Source organism: Candoia aspera, chromosome 2 (assembly GCF_035149785.1).
Source record: "Candoia aspera isolate rCanAsp1 chromosome 2, rCanAsp1.hap2, whole genome shotgun sequence".
Taxonomy (NCBI): domain Eukaryota; kingdom Metazoa; phylum Chordata; class Lepidosauria; order Squamata; family Boidae; genus Candoia; species Candoia aspera.
The window spans coordinates 207,079,826-207,101,172 of record NC_086154.1 but is presented as its reverse complement, the minus strand read 5'-3'; the positions used below and the strand labels follow the sequence as shown (position 1 = coordinate 207,101,172).

The 21,347-nt window shown below is 35.1% G+C and overlaps 1 protein-coding gene across 2 annotated transcripts in view; it reads right to left on the bottom strand.

The window, feature by feature from the left end:
* Positions 1-334: 334 nt before the first annotated feature.
* Positions 335-21,347, bottom strand: part of SYK (spleen associated tyrosine kinase) — a 46,148-nt gene continuing 25,135 nt past the window's right edge. The window contains exons 5-14 of one of the 2 annotated variants that reach the window (XM_063295248.1): positions 17,728-17,815; positions 16,373-16,425; positions 14,623-14,691; positions 11,792-11,876; positions 10,243-10,420; positions 7,830-8,039; positions 6,626-6,812; positions 3,974-4,114; positions 3,665-3,777; positions 335-2,461 (exon numbers count right to left, since the gene is read on the bottom strand). In XM_063295248.1, coding sequence (XP_063151318.1) covers positions 2,389-2,461; positions 3,665-3,777; positions 3,974-4,114; positions 6,626-6,812; positions 7,830-8,039; positions 10,243-10,420; positions 11,792-11,876; positions 14,623-14,691; positions 16,373-16,425; positions 17,728-17,815 — 1,197 coding nt within the window. In that variant the 3' untranslated portion in view covers positions 335-2,388. The remainder of the gene's footprint in view (positions 2,462-3,664; positions 3,778-3,973; positions 4,115-6,625; positions 6,813-7,829; positions 8,040-10,242; positions 10,421-11,791; positions 11,877-14,622; positions 14,692-16,372; positions 16,426-17,727; positions 17,816-21,347) is intronic. The other variant, XM_063295249.1, reaches the window with a different exon arrangement.

Genomic DNA, 21,347 nt, shown 5'->3' with positions numbered 1-21,347 from the left:
AAGCAAATAAGATAATAGGGGACATTTAAAGTTACACTTTTATTCTGCATCACATGCAACAGGGTTTGCATTTGTGCTCCTTGTAATACGCAACTGATACTCACAAGTGTCTGCAATCTTTTGCAGCATATTTGGATAGAATGAGGAAGGAGAATGTATTTCACTGGCAGATGTTAAGCTAACAGGGGAAACATGCATAGTTGGATATGCCCTACTGTCCGAATACCTGACTTTATTCTGAGAATAATGCAAGAAGGCTGTTTAGTAGAAACAGTATCATCAAGAAACCCAAATTCAGATGCTTTAGTAGTGCTAAGGCATGAACATTGAAGTACTTCTTCTGATAGCCCTTTATTACAGAAAATACAAAAAGCACACAGAAAAGTACTTTTGCACAGTAGATGCAATATTAGAAACTCTTATTGTATGAATCAGCTCAGTAACACTTAGTCTCCCCATGCTTAAGCTGACAAATTCTTGGTTGCTTGCAGATACTTCTCATCAAAATGTCTTGGACATCAGCCATGGAAGGTTATCTAGTCATCTACAATTAATATTATAGGCTTACATTTGCAGTGAAGACGGCAAGTGTTATCTTTTTGGACTCAAGGTTATCTAACAAAGAGTAAAGAAGACATTAATCCTGGGGATAAATGCAGTGACGAAGAGGGCCCTTCCCTACTGCCTAGTTAAAGTGGCTACCTATGTTTGAGTCAGCAGAAAACTATACTGGCATAAAATGTGTTGTCCCATTGCCAATCCCTATCCTGCATCTGGAAAGTCCTCACAACTTGTTTTTGATGAAATTGCTGGGTCTGGAGCAGCTGTGCCCAGTGCTTTCTGCCAGAGGTTAAGAAAAAAGAATGGTGACATGCCTGGGAACTGAGGGGAAAGTGTGTGATTGCACTAACTTGAAGCTGATCCTACACAATAGAAGTCACCTGACTGTGCTGCTGACAGAATAGTCCATGAAGTGTATTTTTCACACTTTGGAAAGACTAAGGGTTCCTGAACTGTAACAGTGAAAACACTGCTTTAATAATGGATAAGGACAACTTAAGCCTGTCTCATCAGTGGGCTGGGGACAAGATGAAGACAACAACATGGGAACATAGCAGCATAAAGAAGTTGCTAGAGTATGTTTGTATTATGGTTAGATGCAAGTGGGGAAAAGCCCTCAAAGGATATTTTGGAGGAGGGTATTTGATGACCACAATGATCGGAATAGTTAAAGCAATGGTGTTTCCAATAACATATATGGACACTGAGAAAGAATGAGAGAAGCAACTTCAAATTATGGACCCGGAGACAGTAAGAATATCATGCAAAAATAATTATTCAATCCTGAGCCAAATAAAGGTAATTAACTGAGGCAATAATTAGTAAGCTGAAATTTGCAAACTTTGAAAATGTAATGTGAGCTGATCATAGATTTAAAAATATGACTTTGCTTGTCAACACTGGAGAAGTAGAAGAAAGGGTAGACAGTGGTTAAGGTAGATGGACAAGATGTACAAAATTTTACATAATTGTCACTGGAAGAGTTATGGATTATTTTTGGAGACAAATTGAGATATTGAGCAGTACCCCAGCAGACAAGCCCGATTTAATGTCACCTAACAAATTAAGGTTTTAATATAGAATAAACCTAAATAAATAAGGTTCCCAGAGCCCACCACTGTTTTGATTATTAGATACAACAGACTGAGGTTAAGTGCTGATGCTAATTCATCTATATTTTTTACTTTTATTCTTTAGTAAATGCAACCTTAAATATTAAAATAACAATAGGTATCTGTTGTGATTGTATGAAATAACTTGCCAATTTTGTTTACAGATGTTTATATTTTTTCCAAACAATAAATACCAAGGGGGAACATCTGGCAGAAATGGGGATATGGCTCTTGTTTTGCACATATATACCATATGTTTCAAAGCTATGATCTGTTATTTCTAACTTTCTCAGCTCATTTCTAAATTAAAACCAATCTCTCCTCTGAGTTTTCAAAAGTGAGAGTATCAAATTCTCTTAGCGGTAGCAATGATGAAAATACAAATGTTCTTTTGATATCACAATAGGTGGTACATTCCAACAGCAAGAGAAGTATCAGGGGGCAACCTAAACTGTTTCAAATCTCTAACAAAATCCATTTTTTAATAGACTAGGAATGTATAATTAATGCTAAACTCTTGAACATCAAAGTAGTTCACTCTGAAAATATTACTTTAGATACCAGCAAGCTTTTAAAAATAGCAAGGCAATTCTACAGCAACTGTATTTTCACAACGATTCTTCTGGAGTGCATTTTGGTACTCGGCAACTTATTTGAAAAGTAAAATTTTTGTATCAGTTTTCTGGGATGTCTTCACTGTAAGTCCACAATATTCTTACTGAGCAATGTCATAGTAGTAGTTACGTAGCTTTAATTCAACAGTAAAAAATGATGGCCGATTATCAGCACTGGAAGAAAAAAGGCAAGTATTTTTGTAGCCAAGCAGACTTTTTGTTATTTGTCTAACGATTTCCAGTCAATATATTATCTCTTTAATAACAACATTTACTAACACTTTCTTTTGCCTCAGAATAACATATTGTGTAACTGCTACTTTTATCAGATAACTTAATAGCTGTTTCCCAGCAGTATTAGGAAGAAGGACCCGGCAAAATACTGCACTGTGAAATGACATTTTGGAAGCACTGGAAGGGATCACAAATCTAGGCAAAGTCATGATCTGTATTTTTCTTTCATCTTCTTACTTACCAATACTATCAGACAGGTCCTGACCAGGAGTGTCTGCATGGAGGGGGTTGAAAGCAGGGAATGGGTCAAAAAAGTCAGATGGTGGTCACAAACAAGAGATCAAAGTACGTTTTTTTACATTGTGACACATGTAACAATGTAAAAATGGGGTTTATCCAGCTGTGCAGAAAAATGATAGAAGAAAACTAGAGTAGTAGAAAACATCCTAGTGGCTAGGTAGAGTGTCTGGAAGTTACCTTGCCATTTTGCTTTATGATAAATGGGCATGCCCTTGTGGTCATTTCCTGAATTGGAAAGCTTCGTGATATTTTGTGAGTTCATCCACAACTGCGTTTACAATTCCAAATATGTCTTCTCCTCCTTAATAACTATAATGAAATTATCTTTGCTCCAGAAGCTAATGGGAATAAAAGTTCAGTTGCTATTTTTCTTATATACATATAAGAAAAAGACTTCTAAGCTTTCTACTGCAATAATATAGGATATGCTTCTCATTCACTGAAGGATTCCATACTGAGGTGGTGCAGAAAGTCCCTGTATGTGGTTTAGATGCAACACCTTTTTTTTATTCCACTTTTTGTTGTTGTTTAATTATGTTAAATTAAGTTGAAAAGATGAATTACCATGCTTTAGTTTTTCATGTGTTGTAATTAAGATTAACCATAGTTCATCCCAGATTTAGACAACATGTCAAGCTTCTAATGCTTCAGAACTTCTCCTCACTTTTGAATTGGGTGAGGAATATCCTGAAGCATAAGCTGAAGCATGAAAAACTAAAGCATGGTAATTCATCTTTTCAACTTAATTTAACATAATTAAACAACAACAAAAAGTGGAATAAAAAAATGAAGCAGTCAGTTCAGTAAACAACAGCAAAATACAATTGATATGAGAATACTCACTTATATGTCCAACACAATTTCATTAATCCATAGATTTCAGATGGGCAGCCCGGTGGAGATTCCATTCGTTCTCCCCTTTCAATCATCTGAGCAACCTCACTTCCTTTCATACCCTACAACAGAGTGACACAGAAAACCAAGACAATTTGGGCCCTAATTGAAATAAGAATATCACAATTTCTGAAATACTTTTCTCTCAAAGAAGCGCTGTAAGACATTTGCATAGCATCTCCATCTTGGTTTATTTTTAAATCTATGATTTGGAATTAAGAAAGGAAATTTTAATGATAGCAAATAAAGTTTATTTACCTTATATGGCTTTTGCCCATAGGAAAATGTCTCCCACATTAACACACCAAAACTCCAAACATCACTCTTACTAGAAAATTTGAAGAAGTTCATGCATTCTGGGGCATACCATTTAACTGGCCATTTGCCATGATGTTCTGCCTGTAATGACACCCATAATTAAAGAAAACAAAATAATACATTGGTGTATTATATCTATTAACCACAACCTATAAAAGAATCAGAAAACATGGGTTTTAACATAAAATACATCTATTAAGTGCACAATAAAACAGTAAACTATAATTAATAAAGAAAATTCTAAATTATATAAAATCAGGTTAATAGTCATTAGCAAAATTGTTATAAGAACAGAATCATCTTCATTTAATTACACTATAGAGGAAATTTTTATAATGTTCAGTTGCTGTTCAAGCAAAACTTGCCAATCTCCACATCTTCTGTGTGTTCAGTAAAATTTCAATCTTATGGGAATCTGGCCAGAATATTTTCCTTTTTTAGAAGAGGTTCTAATTATTTGGTATGGGCAGGCAAGGAAGTTGGGCAATATAGCAGACAGTAGGAACAACCTTTAAACTGTTTTCTTACAGGGGTAGACTCATTGGGAGTTTCAAAGTTTTAGGCAATGACTATCACATACACCCCATGCTGATCGTTGCATCTCTAATCTTACTAATGTTGACTGGAGGGAAGGGACAATAATATAATAGCGCCCCTCCCCCCGTTGTGAGTTGGGCAGTTATGCAAGTTGAATAAATACAGTATATTTCAGACATTGCTTGTATTTATTTTAGTTTTTAGCATCACATATCAAAAAGCAACTTCGTTAATAATCACTAAACTTAAATCAACTTATGCAAAGATATCAAATATCCTGTTCTTAAAAGTCCACAGAGCTATCAAGTTGTTCTGAGATGCAAAGAAATATGCTGAGTCCACAAGTGTAGATGAGGCCCCTTAGTGTTTTGAACCAGTAAGGATATGTTGTTGGAATATATTTTATTTGCTCTAATGGGTGAAATTTAGGTAACCAGGAAACTGAAAGGAAATTTACAGTGTTCTGGTACTAAAAGGATCTGACCATGATGTTTGTTTTAATAGGTTGGATGTCATTCTCTGCACAGAGGAAAGATATAGGGGTGCCTTTAGGGACTCCCAAAACAGTTCTTAAGAATTTATTTTGAAAAAAAAATCAAGATTGTATGATGAACAAAAATTCCAAAACTTAGCTTCGTAAAGAAAAAAAAAGGCTAACTTCATTTTGAGGAGATGTAATGCTGGATTAATTTGATGACCATCAATACTATGCCACCATTTCAGTAGCTGTTGTTGTCTTAATTTGAGGGGCACAGTAGTGGGACAGCAATCTCTCTCACTGTAAATAAGAGGCCAAGTTAGTGGCTAGAAGTTACTTGATTGAAGGACAGGTGCCCACTCTTCAACCACCTTCCATTTATGTCTAGGGGACTTCTGCCCAAAGACTGTAACTTTTGTTTTTTTATAATTGATGGCCCTACTCTTTGCAATCAACTCTCCCTCTAACTATGTTTGGAGTCTGATCTCCTGAAGTTTGAAAAGGTCCTTAAAACACTTTTGTCAATTGTGGTACCCAATATTGGTTTAAATTATAGTAGTGTTGGGATTAGTGTTTCTTTATTTTTCAAATTTCTATCATCGCCCTTCTCCCCCACAAGGGGGACTCTGGGCGGTTTACAATAAAATTCTTTATGTTTATACACACACATGTATGTGTGTTTTATACTACAGTATATTGTGATATACTATACTGTACATATATAGAGAAAGCCAGTTTGGTGTAGTGATTAAGGCATCAGGCTAGAAACCAGAAGACCATGAGTTCCAATCCTGACTTAGGCACAAAGCCAGCTGGGTGACCTTGGGCCAGTCACTTTCTCTCAGCCCAAGGAAGGAGGCAAGGGCAACCCATTTCTGAAAAACCTTGCCAAGAAAACTGCAGGGACTTGTCCAGGCAGTCTCTGAGAATTGGACACGATTGAACAGATAAAAAAAAACATATATGCTCTATTGTTTGCTTATTCTGCTGTTAGATATAAGCACACATCAAATAAAAATACTATAATAATACTATATGTTTCTCTGAGCAGATGGCAGATGCTATTGGTCTTCACTTTGTCATTCATGAATATCTTTCTCCATGCAAAGAGTGGGAAGAATCACTCCCTCTCTGACATTTCTAGGATGAGGACCATTAGTGAATGAGGATTTCATAGGAAGCATTTGGCTCATGAGGATTCCACCCCTAACTATAAAGAAATTGATGCCATTAATTGGAAATAATACTAGAATTCTTCCTGTGAATTCTAGCTCCTTGACTCACTCAGCATACATAAGTGATAGTTGATATATTTTAAATGATGCTTTGCAGTGGCTTTTGTGATGTCCTGATAAAATGTTTTACTGAACAAGTCATATACATTTAATAAATAAATCATAACATCATAATGCTTCAAAAAGCTTAACTATAGGAAGAAGTGTTCTACTCAGTGTCTTTTCTCCCAATGAATTTATACAAGACATAATGTTGAGCGGAAGCTGAATTCCAGTGACATCACAATGCACAGTGATATTTGGTAATAAAATCTTAAAACATGTTAAAGAGTGAAACATTACCCTGTAATAATCATTAGAGCCAAGAGCTTTTGAAAGTCCAAAGTCACTGATTTTGGCATAATGTTGTGTAACCAGAAGCACATTTCTTGCAGCTAAATCTCTGTGCACAAAATTATTTTCTTCCAAATATTTCATTCCCATGGAAACTTGATGAACCAGCTCTATTAGATTCTTTTCTGTGACATCTCTGCAAAATCAAACCTGACTTTTAGAAACCTACATATATTTTTTACATTCATCATTACCCACTCCCACCCAGTAGAGAGCAGGTACTAATTATACATCCAATAAATATTCCAACTTCAATTACTTAGAGAACATATTCCTTATGCATTCATTCTTTTTCATACAATATTGTTAAATTTTAATTATATCCATGTAGCATCCAAGTAGTCTAGAACAGGGGTAGAGTTCTTTCCTCCAAGTCTTGTACAGCCTCAGAGCCCTTCGGAAGTTGTCACTGAATTGTAAATTTTAATGTGACATAATTATAATGTGACAGAAAGTGATAATTGTCAATAAACATATTAGTTGAATTAATCTTTTAAATCACATTTAAATTAAAATAAAATTAATATTTTCTTATCTTTTCTGATTTCTCTGTCCTGATCCTAGCAACTTTCTGTAATGTGCCCCTGAAAAGCTTGACTTAGGCTGATAAAGATCTGTTGAGAAGCAAATTTACAGAAACCAATACAAAGACTCACCTAAATAGACCCAATCATTTGCATTTGTGACTTTTCTATATTGCAGTGACTTCCATGCTCTGGAAATATACTTGTGGAATAGTAAATCCAGCAATATGGTAGCCAAATACCATGCATTCATGTAAGCAGGGATGGCAGGTCAGAATACCATCTTTTACTATGAACACAGCCTAGTCATATATATTTGCATTCAACAAAATTCACTTTTATTGAAATTCAGTAGTAAGCCAGAAAGTTGTAGGTATGCCTTCAAGTGAATTATGCTTTAAAAATAATCATGTATTAATAATTTTGAAAATGTCAGTATTACAAAAATATTTGCTTTTGAAGTATCCAAAGAAACACCAATATCAGAAATCCCTTGGATATTACATTACTTTGTATTGTTTTCATATAACCTGCACTTTCCAATGAGCAGAGGGCATTTTAATGATCAATTTAGATTCCATTAGTTTTATTTATTACTGGTCAAAACTTGTAATAAGCTGTCAACTTACCCATGTTTGAGAAGATATTTATTCAAGGGGCCAAGCTCAGCCATTTCCATTACCAACATCCAAGATTCAGCTTCACATATTCCAATCATTCGGACAATATATGGGTTATCAAGTTGTTGCATTACATTTGCTTCTCTTAGGAGTTCATGTTTTATATCTGGATCATTACTTTCATTTTTGAGAATTTTCACAGCCACAGTTTTCTTTCCTCTGTAACAGGAATCCCAGGAAACTTAATTATGTTAAGCTCCAGAGAAGGGTAGGCTCTGACGGCTGGACATGGGATGCTGGGGCTTCACATATGGGCTGAGGTGGCCTACTCTGTCCTAAAATAAAGTTTGCTGGCCAGCAGTAATTCACTTGCTTTGCTCTGCTAACATTTTCCTTACAGAATCAACCTGAATCTCAAATCTGTAGATACAATTTTAATATTTTTGAGGATCTGAAGCCATTGCTGTGGCTTTACCAGAAATTCCAGTTCTTTAGTCCATGTTTGAAATATCCCAGAAATATCCACTTTAAAAATATTCTTGAGCTGTTGATAGAGATATGTTATAGGTTTTATTTCTGTAATAGATTCCATCAAGCAAGAAAGCAACTTAGGTGCCTTTGAGGCAGCCAAAGCATCTGGTTCATATTGATCTGTCAGAAATGCTTAAGCTGAAGATACCTCCACTGTCACGAATTGGGAAGACCAAATTCAATTTGAAGTTGGGAAAAATCCTTAAAATAATCATTACATTGTAGTTGATTTAAAATCATGATCCCAGCTTCCACCAAAACTTTCCAATTAAGAGATTTACCACCAATTTTCAAAGTAGAATTTTTCCAGAGTTAAATATTCATGAGTCTCATTATCAAAACTCAGTTTACGTCTCAATATGGCTCAAAGGTTTCTCACCACTTGTACTCCTGGAAATAAAACATCTTTTCTGCTATAAGTTGTTTCAAGCACTTGCCATGATTGCAAAGGAAATAGATAATAACTGTCCAACTTAGTCCATAAGAGATAATAGTCTATTATATTTTCATTCCACCAAGAGGTGGCTGATAAAATCTTGGCCCAATGGTATTTTTGACCCATATATGATATGATATTTGACCCATATTGACCCATATAATATGGTAAAGACCTTATCATGACCACTGACCCATGTGATATGGTAATGTGATCATTTAGTATCTTTTTGGGATAGTGTATTGTATATTAATAGATTTATGAGGACATCTTTAAATGTTAAATATGTTAAAGTAATGTTTAATTTTATACCAAAGCTTTGGAATTTGACTGTTTATCAGAAATTGTGGTAGTATCAAACATGGGGGGGGGGGCAGGTGAGGGTGGCAAAAAGAATTATATTAAGAAATTGGAAAAGTTACATTATTTCAGATGTCAAGGAATGGTTGTTGGAATTGTGTGATCTATCTGTTTTGAAAAATGCAAAACAGATTATTTTCTACTGATCAAATGATGCAGCAATATGTGTTACTATGGCAGAAATTCTGTGTTATCTTACACTAATATCTTGTATTGTTCGTATTAAGTAGCGAATTCATCGGTAAAGCAGTGACTGTTGATAAGTATAACATATAAGATAGATTTTTCTTTCTTTTTTCTTTTCCTTTTTAGTTTGTACTTTTAATTTTTTTAAATTCCCTTTTTTTAAGATTAAATATTGTTTTGTTATGAAAATAAAAAAATAAATACAAATAATAAAATAAAAGTGTTGCACACAAACCATTTTTTTTCCTAACAGAAAAGGCAAAGATATCTAGAAAAAATGTTTGTTAATTATATAGTCTACTGCTAAAGCACCAGATTAAAATCAAAGGAAGAATGCTAATTTTCCATATGAACAAATTATAAATTCAAATAAGAAGGATACTGATATGAAAGTCTTCTAACAAACTGCTAGGCTGTAATCCAAAACACTCTTTCTAGGCTAAATCAACTGAATTTCTGGGTAAACATATACAAAACTGCATTTTAAGGATACAATTATATCCATATCTATAAGGAAGATTCAGGCTGAAATTCTGTAAGCAATTACTGAGCTTAATGGGACTTCTGATTGAGCTCAGAGAGAATAAAACTGCCAGTGTCCTTCGTTTTGAGCTAACAAGTTATTCAACTGCAATCCAATGCAAGGATCTGGGACTTAAGAGTTAATCTACTTAATGGTTAAATTATTGCTACTATTGTTTTATGTGAGCAACTCTATATTCACATTAAATTACCAAATCACTTGGAAGGTTATAGCAAATGAACAATATTCATTTGACTGAATCTACTTCATTTTTAAGTCTATGTTAGATAAAGGGTCTCATATAAGTTTTCTAATAATTAATAGCAGTATCAAAGTAAATGACAAAAAGCATACTAAAAGAATAAAGAAGGGGATCAATAGCTTACTTTTTCATTTCGTAAGTGCCTTTTTTTACTGTACCAAAATTACCAGAACCAAGTTCCTTTTCCTCCAAAGTCAGTAAATTTCGGTCAAGGGTGACATTTTTAGCTTTTACTTCTTCTGGGTCTGCATATGGACTTTCATAAACTTCTGTATCCATAGGCAAAGGTTCTCTCTGTTCACCTGTTAAATGAACAGCAAAACTTACTTTATTACAATATTCCTTTGTAACCTGAAAATGTCTTTACTGATTTAGTTAACTACTAAATATTAGCTCAAAATGAGGAACATCTTTTCAAATAATCATGGGGAGATTACATTTTAGTTTGAACTTCAGGAGTGAACTAAAATGGCTTTATTACTGTGCTATTTTATGCATATCATATGGTTCTCATTTGCTTTTGAATCACATGTATAGAAACATTTTCTGGATTATTCAAAGTTTGTGAAATCAAACGAAATTAATGCTTAGAAAAGAAATAAAATGTATTTTCATGGGAAACACTCAAAGTAGCAGGACATCAACTCTGGACTAATCTATTTTCTTATAAATAGGCAAAGGATTTCTGAAATAAATTTTCTGAAAATACATTATGAATTATCCCAATTACTCAGTCTTTCTATTCCCATGTTGCTGACTTTATTTCTACATAAAAACTATTTAATTCAAAAGAAAAAAAAGATGTTCATGCGTGAACATTATTTAAAGATCAACCACAAGAGCCTTGGATATGGTTCCCAACCAATGTCACAATTTTTTTGAAATGGAAAGAAAGATAGGCAAAAGACAGAAAGTCCTTTTCCTCAGATACCAAGTTAAAGAGCTAGTATCTTTCTTTGATGTAGTAAAAGAAAGGAGAGTATGGCCATAGAAATTTATTTGGAACGTTTATTGAGGCTAGAGTCCCAACTAGGTTCTACTGAGAAGGCAAACGTTAGATACAAAATGTAAGGAAGCTTTTTTACCAGTCAGCAAACAGTAAGGAACAGATGATCCAATTGGCTAGCTGTGCTGGCTACAACAGTCCCCACTTTACTGCCCTTTTGGAATGCCGTGAAGACCTAGTTCTTTCCCCAAGCATTGGGGTGGGGACATCAGCTTTGGAGCTCTGGCATGGGTCTATGCGACTAGTGGTTTTGTGGTTTTACTGACTCTCAATACAGTTTTATTTGGTTTTGGGGTTTAATGGAATTCTTTGCTTTTATCTGGGTTGCTGCCCAGAGTTATTGGATAGATGGATGGCCATCTGGATAAACAAACAAACTGAAGTCCAGCAAATTTTGAGGGCACCAGGTTAGAGAAGAGTTGGAGGAGTCTGGTCCATAGTTCTACAAAGGACCAATGTAGCTAAATCAATGTGTTGAAATCTTAGGCCAACTTTTTTTGAAAGCTGGGGAAAATCACATAGTGAGAAGTCATGCAAGACCTGAACAAGTGATTTCACTTGTTTGTAGTGAAATAAAAAAGCATTTTGACTTGTGAATAGCTAGAGACACTTTCTTAACTGCCTATATTTTAGACATTACCAGAAATGAAACAATGTTATTACATACCTCGTTTTGCCCATGAGGGCACATAACTGTTAATCATTGCAAGTAGTGCAGAATCATCTTTCTGGCCAGGAACAGAGAAAGATAGCTATGACACAAACAGATTTTTATTTTAGTGCCTCTGGGGGTGAAGAGAGGGACAAAGTTAAGAAGAAAATTACATGACAAACATTAAGCCAAAAAAAAAAAGATGGAAGCGGGGTTAAGGAATAAGGAAGGGAGCAAAGCTTACCTAAATCTTAGGTAAGTTATTTGCTGCATATATTTGGCAGTAAAATAAGATTTATGACACAAAAGCATAAAGATTTCTGCAAATATTTTAAATAATTTCCTAAAGGAATTAAATAACTCTTTTGTATTTCAATTACACAACTGTAGATCTTATTTCAGAATACTGCATCCACTGAAACAAGAACTGGTCAGTGTTTTTCTTCTAATACAATTTATATTTTCACTCCTACTTTTCATTGTATAAACCATTCTTCAAAAGTGCATGGACTTGGAAACAGTAACTGGGAAAATAAATGTGATCTGCTGGTCTAGCATTATTTGAAACTAATGTGGATAACATAGGCGAAATTAGTCAGTGGGATGAAGCTCTCTCTAAATATCTCCTATTGCTTTTCCAGACCTATGCTTCTTTTAGTAAAAGTGAATAAAAACAGAAGGCTTATTAAGATATTTAGCTTGCTTGGAAAAATAAAAAACCGATGAAAATGCATGTACCAGGATAAACAAATGATGCAACAGATACATATTTATGGTGAACATAAAATTATTTTGTGTATCTTTCATCTCTTTTTTGGACAATGTTTTTTTCAGGCAAATGTGTGTTTGAATCAGAACTATGCCTAAGATACAGAATGAATAGAATAATAGAATAAACAGATAACATACAGAATAAAATATTTTGCGGGAATTCTATATCCATCCATCCATCCATCCATCCATCCATCCATCATATTGAAGCAACAAAAGCATCTTGCTAACACATTCAATTATTTTTGTTGCTTTATCTGTAAATTCAATTTTAACATGCTTCCAACTAAATTGTAGAATTTGCACAAAAGCTGATATCCTAAGAACATGTAATGTTTGAGATAAATTTGATTAAAAAAAAGCCAAGCTACAAGGAGAGTTAGGCTGCAAAACAATTTGAGTATCTTTGTTCCAAAAAGACGACTAGTAGCCTAAGTATGTTTATTTTTAAATAAAATGATTTACTTCATAAATATTTATAATAATATATCTTTAGAGCTGCCTTTATGATGGCAATTTGGAATCCTGAATACCATTTTTCATGGGAAAAATGGAAGTCAGTTACAAATGTTTTTAACATAAAACCTGCTGCTACTAAATCACTTATAAATGGTTTTTATTTGTTATGTATGCCACAGAAAAACAAACTAATTGTTACCGGTACTGAATCTTTTAAAGGGAATCTGTAGTAATTAAGAGATACCTATGAATTTCCCAATATAGTATGTAAGTACCTACTGTATATCTGCTAGGAAGATGTAACAGCCCTATTTTGAATGAAGCAGAGAAAAATAGAGATATTGTAGGAAAGGTCACTGATCACTTAATCTTCCTGTCTTCTCCAAAGCACCTGATTCGCTCTTTAGCAATGAGGAACTGAGCGTGTTGAAATTGACAGCACTAAATGAATTTATATTATCTGAGAATTACTTTTACATATGACATTTGTTTGTATGAGACTTTATCAGAACTAGCGTGAAGGAGAGAGGCAGACTAAACATGTTTTCCCTATTTAGTTATGAAGAGGTGAGTATGACCCATGTGATGGGAAAAGAAACAAGCACCTGTAAATCTGTTTTGTAAATTAGGCATCTCCTTTACAGATTTTTATGTAAAACACTTAAAAGGATGATAAACTCATTTCTCGAAATAGTTTGTTTCAGACTTAACAACTTAGTTAATGTTCTAATAAAATTGTTCTAATACTTCTCTATTAGAAGAGCCTTCAGAACACAATGAAGCCCATGCACCAATTTTCTTTATATTATATAGGAATTTGCACAGGGCTAAGCAGCTGGAAGACTTTGAAAGAGATTACAAGGTGGCAATCAAAAACACTCAGTATCACTAGTACAGTTATTATAGTGTGAGAGGTAAGTAGTAGAAATTAGTCTAATGCTTTGAATTATGCAGGCAAGGGGTTCATAAACTCTGGGCCATGACATCCTAGCAGGAGTCACAAGTGACACTGAGGGAAGTTTCACTTGCTCCTGCTGCACTGGGATATGGGGGCAGCCTGTGCCAATTGCTAGTTTAGGATTGAGCACTTCTTCAAGGGCCTTTCCTGCAACTGTCTCTTTCTCCTCCTGAGGACCACCCCAGCAACCCAGCCAATCTCCTCTTTGCTCTCTTCTTGGACTTCTTCAAGGGTGGGTGGGTGGGGAGGAAGGATATTAGGCCCTGCACTGAGCCTGCACACTCACTCCAGGCAACCTAAACTACTTCTTACAGGGGGACAATGTGTCACAATGAGAGGCCGGTCAACTTGGGCTGCCTGATGTTTCAGAAATTGGATCTGTTTCTAATATACTTATTTACCTTCTTTCTAATCAACTTAATTAGTAAAACAAATATCATTATTGTATTTTGAAAGAAATAAAATGCAAGCCCAATTATAGAATAGCCATGGATTAATTCTATAAATTAAAAAGTAAAAGCTGAAGAAAGTTGCCAAATGTGCACAGAGGATTAGCAACAAGAGACAGAGTAAACTATGAAAAAGATTTGTAAGTCAGCGAAGTGAAGATAAGTCCTTCCACACATTTAAACATTAACAAAACTGTGTTTAATTGCACCTTTTTGCTTCCTGGCTTTGGGAAAGTATATGATTTGATTCTGGTGATAATTCCACCTGTTGACCAAGTCTAGAAATCATAAAGGATATCAAAAGGATAAATAAATGTATGAAGAAAATATAAAAACCATACCTATTGTTTTCAGTCTTTTACAATAGGTCTGTTCTAAGAATAGCATATTCTGTGCAGTACATTGCAGTCTCTGGTTTTTAAAGCTAAATGGATGCTTGCTTCAATCAAACTCTGGCTGAATTCACACTTTGTCTTATTTCAAAAGAGATCCATTAAAATCAATAGGTCTTAAATTATTCATCTGCAGACTTATTGATTACAATGGGTCTATTATAAGTAGAACTAATTCTGGATTTCATGACAGTGGTTGCATTTTTAATTAGAACTTTTGGCTTTCTAATCAGCTTGCTAGGTTGCTTGTTTTAAAGGTCATAACTGAGAAATACACTTTTATGGCTATGTCTTTAGCAACAATATGGGAGATGCCAAGAAGTTCTACTGGGTAGGCGCAAATTTCTTTCTTCTTTTTCAATGGTTCAATTTGTTTTACATATACTGGAATATTGGAATTGGAATTTAATTTTTTAATAACATGCACCATCCTTGTTTAAGAACAGGTTTATACTTTGGCCTCGTTCACCTATGGAAATGGACATGTAAACAGCTGCTTTGAATCCAAACTTTTGGAGATTCTTCCATGAGGCATTTATGATATATTATATATTCCTGAAGGAACTGGCTATTTTTTGTTTGCTCTCTTCCTGGCACAGGTATTTGGGAAACTGCTTCACAGATCTATTTCAAACAGCCATCTATAGACAAATTTTATATATACCAGTAAGGCCTAGTTTATTTAAACATGTTTCCAGATTAAGCATAATTGGTTAGATTCACATGTCATACTAAGCCATAAACCATAATTTATAAGGCATAATGATTAGATTTATCAACCAGTCACATTATGACTTAGCACAATTAATAGATTGTGTCTAAGATAAGCAGTAGAATTATTTGAACTAGGACACAAACAAGCTTAAAATAATCACTTTTAAAGTTTAAGTCATTTACATGCTTGTTCTAGCACTAATGTGAATAGAAAGGATAAAATCCAGTCTTACAAACCAGGACAAGAATTTCCAGTAGTGTTCAATGCTTGAGACTAAAAGTCTTATTTGATTGTGCTTATTAATTTCTCTCTTCTTCAAATATCTTATATGAATCTCTGTAACATTGTCACCTATTCCTTTTAAATATAGCCCCCATTATCTTCTTTCATCTTGTTCTCCTATTATATCTTCTGCTTTGAAATGCATTCAAATCCCATATGTATATGGATTACAGAGCAAATAAATAAATCCAAAGCTACTTATTTTCATTAGTTATTCTCAATAAAGAATTGGTGTTTCAAAATTTGAAATATTCCAATAAGTAATATATTCTATTTTATCTATATCAGGTCAACCCTATATATGGTAGATAAAATACTCACTAATCACTAGTGCTATAGTTGCCTTTTAACAAATTAATTTTATATACCATTTAAAGGGAGAGCAAAACATAGTCCTATCCAATGAAAATACGTAAAAATGCAATTTGCAACCTGTTTATGAAACTTATTTTAACATACTATTCAGCAAGTATAAATATCTAAACCATTCCAAAGTGAAACACTTAAATATGGCAAGACTTCATAAAATTATTTAAAATATTACTGTTTTTCACCAGTACATTTTCTTACCTTGGAGCTGCGAGGTTTAGGAAGTGTTGGGGATTGGCCAAAATCAAATGTACCTAAGGTAAAAAGACATATCAGTTACTATAAAAATATCATTGTGACTTTTATTCAGAGTAGTGTCGAGGAGGAAAGACAGGTGGAAATTTTATCTCCATGCAAAAATAAATCCAGTTCCCAATAAAAGAGAAAAAGAGACTGTGAACAAATGAGCACATGTGAACTGGTCCTGGAACAGACTTCTCTGGAGTAGAAAAGGTTATATATAAATCAAAGTTGCCGAGGTTGAGAAACACTAAGATGTGTGAATTCTGGGAGTTGGAGTCCACATGTCTTAAAGTAGAAGGTGTTGAGATACACTAATATAAACTTTTATCTGCTGCTCAAGAGGAATCCTGTACCTTTGCAATCTATTGGAAGGTTTTTCAACAGGCTGAAAATGAGAGCCTCATTACTAGCTCATCATCCGAAAATAATCAAATTGGGAGCAAAATTTAATAACCCTCCCTAAAATTGGCCCCAGATGAAGGATAGAGATCTTATCATGTCAGGTTTTCCTGATGTGTAAAATAACACATCAAAAATAACACATTTTTGACTTATTATAAGTAAAAAAAAAAGGTTGTTTTGCATGCTCATGAAGGCATGAGCATTTCGCTTTATCAGCACTCCCAGTGGAAGTTTGGTCTTAGTGACATGTACCTACAACTTGAAAGAAGCCAAGTTATCTAGAGGCTACATTAATGTCAATATTTATGGGAGTTACACTTCATCTGTGCCAATGTGCTATGCAAAGGGCTCTTTCAAATGTTTGCACAGTCCTCATTTACAAGTATATGCAACTCATATCTGATCCAATTTCATTTTGGATATAGAATGGATCACACACACACACCACACTATAACTCACCACTCCAAATGGAAAGAAATTATGTCTCTTCCACCAATGCAACAGATATTTATTTATTTAATTTTATTTTTCTATCCTGCCTTTATTATTTTTATAAATAACTCAAGGTGGCGAACATACCTAAAGCTCCTTCCTCCTCCTATCTTCCCAACAACAACCCTGTGAGGTGAGTTGGGCTTGGAGAGAGTGACTGGCCCAAGGTCGCCTAGCCTGCTTTCATGCCTAAGGCAGGACTAGAACTCTCAGTCTCCTGGTTTCTAGCCTTAACCATTAGACCATTATCTTGTTTTAAGCAACTGCCTTTCAGAGAAATTAAATTAATCATGCGTGTAATGCCATTGCTAGGTACTTTTAATTTCATTACTAGGAATTTGATCCATCTTGACAGAATCAGATGTTAGTAATGCACACAGTGTATGGATTCCACATTTTAAAAATATAAGCCACTTACTATTTCTTGACTGAAAATCTGGATCTGGAATTGGGTCTGTGATTATTCTTAGAAGTCCATCTGCTTTGTAGGAATAATGTTCCACTAGCTTTCATGTAGATGAAATAAAATAGGGGTAATTAAGCAGAAGGTAGCAGAGATAAATGCATGAACAAGCTATTAAATTTTTAGTTCCAGCTGTCATGTTCACTGTTTCAATGTGCACTGTACATGGTAACGTTTCACATGCCATGGCGCTGACGTGCGTTTCTGTTTAGGAGGGAGCTGCTGTGAAACCTTGTACCAAGCTCTGTATCTATGTTCATTTCAATGGAATGTGTTTGGGTTATGTGCCCTGTTCAAGGACTTTTCCTGCAGACCATCAGAAGCCGTTAGGAGCACCTGGGATTGTGAGTGTGGGAAGATTCTATGTGGGGAGGGATTTCATTTGCACCGAGGGTTTTTAGTTTGCATTTGGCGCGCTTTCATCATTCTCAGCTTTCTTCGTGATCCTGCATACTATTCTTTAATAAATCAGATATCTTTGCATTCCTGCTCATGAGTCTGAGAGTGTTTTAGAATAGGCATTCATTACACCAGCCCACAGCTAAAAGTTTGGTTAATAATTTCTGCTTCATACTGTACATAAATATCAGGTTTCAATGAGCAAGCAGGACTGGAAACAACTTGGTAATTTAATAAGAATGTGAGAACTTTTGATAATTAGTTTTACTGAAGTTAGAAAGCTATCATGAAATAATTGTGTGATTGCAGCCATTTATAGAATAAATATTCAAACTTTTTGTATTTATATTGTCCACCCATTTTAATGGGCTACTTGGCCCCTTCTTGGGGCAGGAAGTCCAATTTCCACCTGTCTTTTGTTTTGATAATGGTTAGATGTGATATTAGATTGTTTTCCTCTGAAGTATGTGAGATTTAACTCTCACAATAAAACTGAAATATCTTTCCTGGGCTACGGATACTATTTTAAGCTCCTCTTTCTTACTAGCCATTGACTCAAGTAGACTTCTGCAGGTATTAAGCCTATATGGCTAGAGAAATTAAAGACTGGGCTTGTGAACACTCTCACCCCTCCTTTAACCCAATTTTTTGCAGAAAGAACAGTAGCACAACCTTTATGGCCCATCCTTTTAGCCACATGATCTATCTAAAGAGTCAATGAATGGAAAGAGAGAGAAAGAAGGAGAGAGAGAGAGAACGCTGCTGCTGACATAAGGATCTTCTAATTGGTGAATAAAGAAGGGTAATTTTGTAGTGAGCAAGGCCCTTCCTAGAGTTTTGTAAAGCAGAATCTATGACAGTAAGAAATCAAAGTCCAGACCTTGTTGCTCAATTTAATAAGATCTGGTTTTGGGTGGAAGGGACGGCATTGAAGAAAATAAGTAGAAAGAATACCAACTGAGCTATTAAATGATCTTTCAGTAAACCTAAACCATATGTAAACCTAAACTAAAAAGAGGCTTAGCATAAAGTACAGCTTTGTGGGGAAGGGCAATAGAACAAAGAGTTGTAGTTTTCTTTGTCCCTTGAATTGAAGGACTTTTTCTACTGATAGAAATTATTCCAATCTGACAGAGGCATCCAACTTTTTGGGTGGCATGAAGAACTGAAGAGAGAATTGGAAGTAACTGCCTCTTTCTTTCCAACTCTCCTCTTCCACCAACAAGAAATATGAGTAAAGTTTTAGTATACAAACTAGAAGGATTTAGCTCTACAATGTTATATAGCTGGTGTGAGAGATTTTAATATTTCTGATTTTACCAGTATAAGAATGACATTAAAAGTCATACATAAAATTTGAGAAATCCATATTAAGGATTCTCTTTTTCACACAGCCAAAATGCAATAAAATTAATAGTTCATGTCATTTCTAAAACTATTCACAGGAATTCAGTACAAACTACGATAATGCAAAACTGATAAACAGTCCGTCGTGATGTCACAATACAAATCCTGGCTTTTCACACTTGCTTCCTGATGTTGGGCACAAGTATGTAAGTTACCATGGTTTGTGTTGTGATGTCACAATGCACAATATATTTATTTATTTTAACAAATTTATGTGGCTGCCCATCTTACTGAACTTGACTCTGGGCAATGTACAACCAACAATTAAAATAATGTCACAACCATTAAAACACTTCAAAAATAAAAATAAATAAAAGCAAGAGTGCTGTTATGGACATTGCTGGTGAAGAGTTGGGGGGGCTCTCCAGGGGGAAAAGCTCATGTGCAGCACTGAATCTCTTTGCCTCCCAATTAAGTGGTCCAGAAAAGAACCGCCTTAGCTTTCTGGGCTTTTCTGGTAGGGTTTACTAGTTCCTTTTCAGTTTAGCAGGATTTTGTAATATAGAGTAGAACAATAAACACTAGAGCTAAATCTTCTGATCTCAGCATGGTTCTTCGCTCTATATTCCTGACAAGTGCGGGAGAAGAACATCCATCTAAACACAGTACAGCCATCGCACAGGGCTTCCCACGGGATCCCCAAGGTTGCTGGAAGAACATTTTCAGGGCCTTCTGAACAGCTAACAGGGATGGGGCTAACCTCACCTCAGGGGGGATGATATTCCAGAGGGTGGGAGCCACAGCAGAAAAGGCACATCATCTAGGTCCCATCAGATGAAACTCTTTAGGAGACAGGACCCGCAACATACCCCTCCTGCTGGTAGATGTAACCGGGAAGAGATGGTCCCTCAAATAACCTGGTCCCATGCCATGTAGGGCTTTAAAGGTCAAAACCAGGACATTGATTTGCACTCAGAAGCAGATCAGCAGCAAATGCAGCTCACAGATGGCAGTGGTGTAACAAACATAACTGTCTGCACAGCCACTCCGCACCAGGTGAAGCGTTTGGATACTCTTCAAGGGCAGCCCCATGTAGAGCACATTACAGTAATCTACTCTGGAGGTGACAAGGCATATGTCTTGTGATACACTTCTGTTATTTGCCCTTTTCCCCCAAGATGGCTATGAAACTATTGTGAATAATAGAATTGTTTTGGCACGGTGACATACCTTCTAAGTTTATATCACTTATAAAATCTCTGTCTCCCTAAGCAACCATGTATTTTGATACTTACATATAAAGCAATATAACTATAATCTAGAACAAGAGTTTATTATAAATATTTATATCCCCACAGCTCCCAAGACTGACCAAACTCAGACTCCTCTTAGTTGTACTTGTTTGTTCCAATGGAACTGCCTTACTTAATAGCTTTCTACCTGAGACAATATTACAACAAAGCTGCCAGTGCCCTCTAAATCAATAGATAGCCCTTATACCACAACATTTAAGAATAAGGGGGACTAAAGCCAGAATGCAGTTTATTAAATAAAAGAGGTAATGGCAAATGCACTAGTCTCCTGTTTGTCTTTTTTTGCACCTTTATTGTTAAGATGTATGGAAGTACACTTTGCTGCACCCTTTGTCTAAAGGGTGAATGGGAAGCACATAGACTTTTCCCAATATCATACTGAATTAATAGATACAGCTCACAGCTATTCATGCTATTAGATGTGCACTTTTTTTGCAATGTGGTATGTGCACTTAAGAAAATAACTTGGCAAAGCTTAAGTATGAAATGGTTCACACATATCACAATGCTATGGCT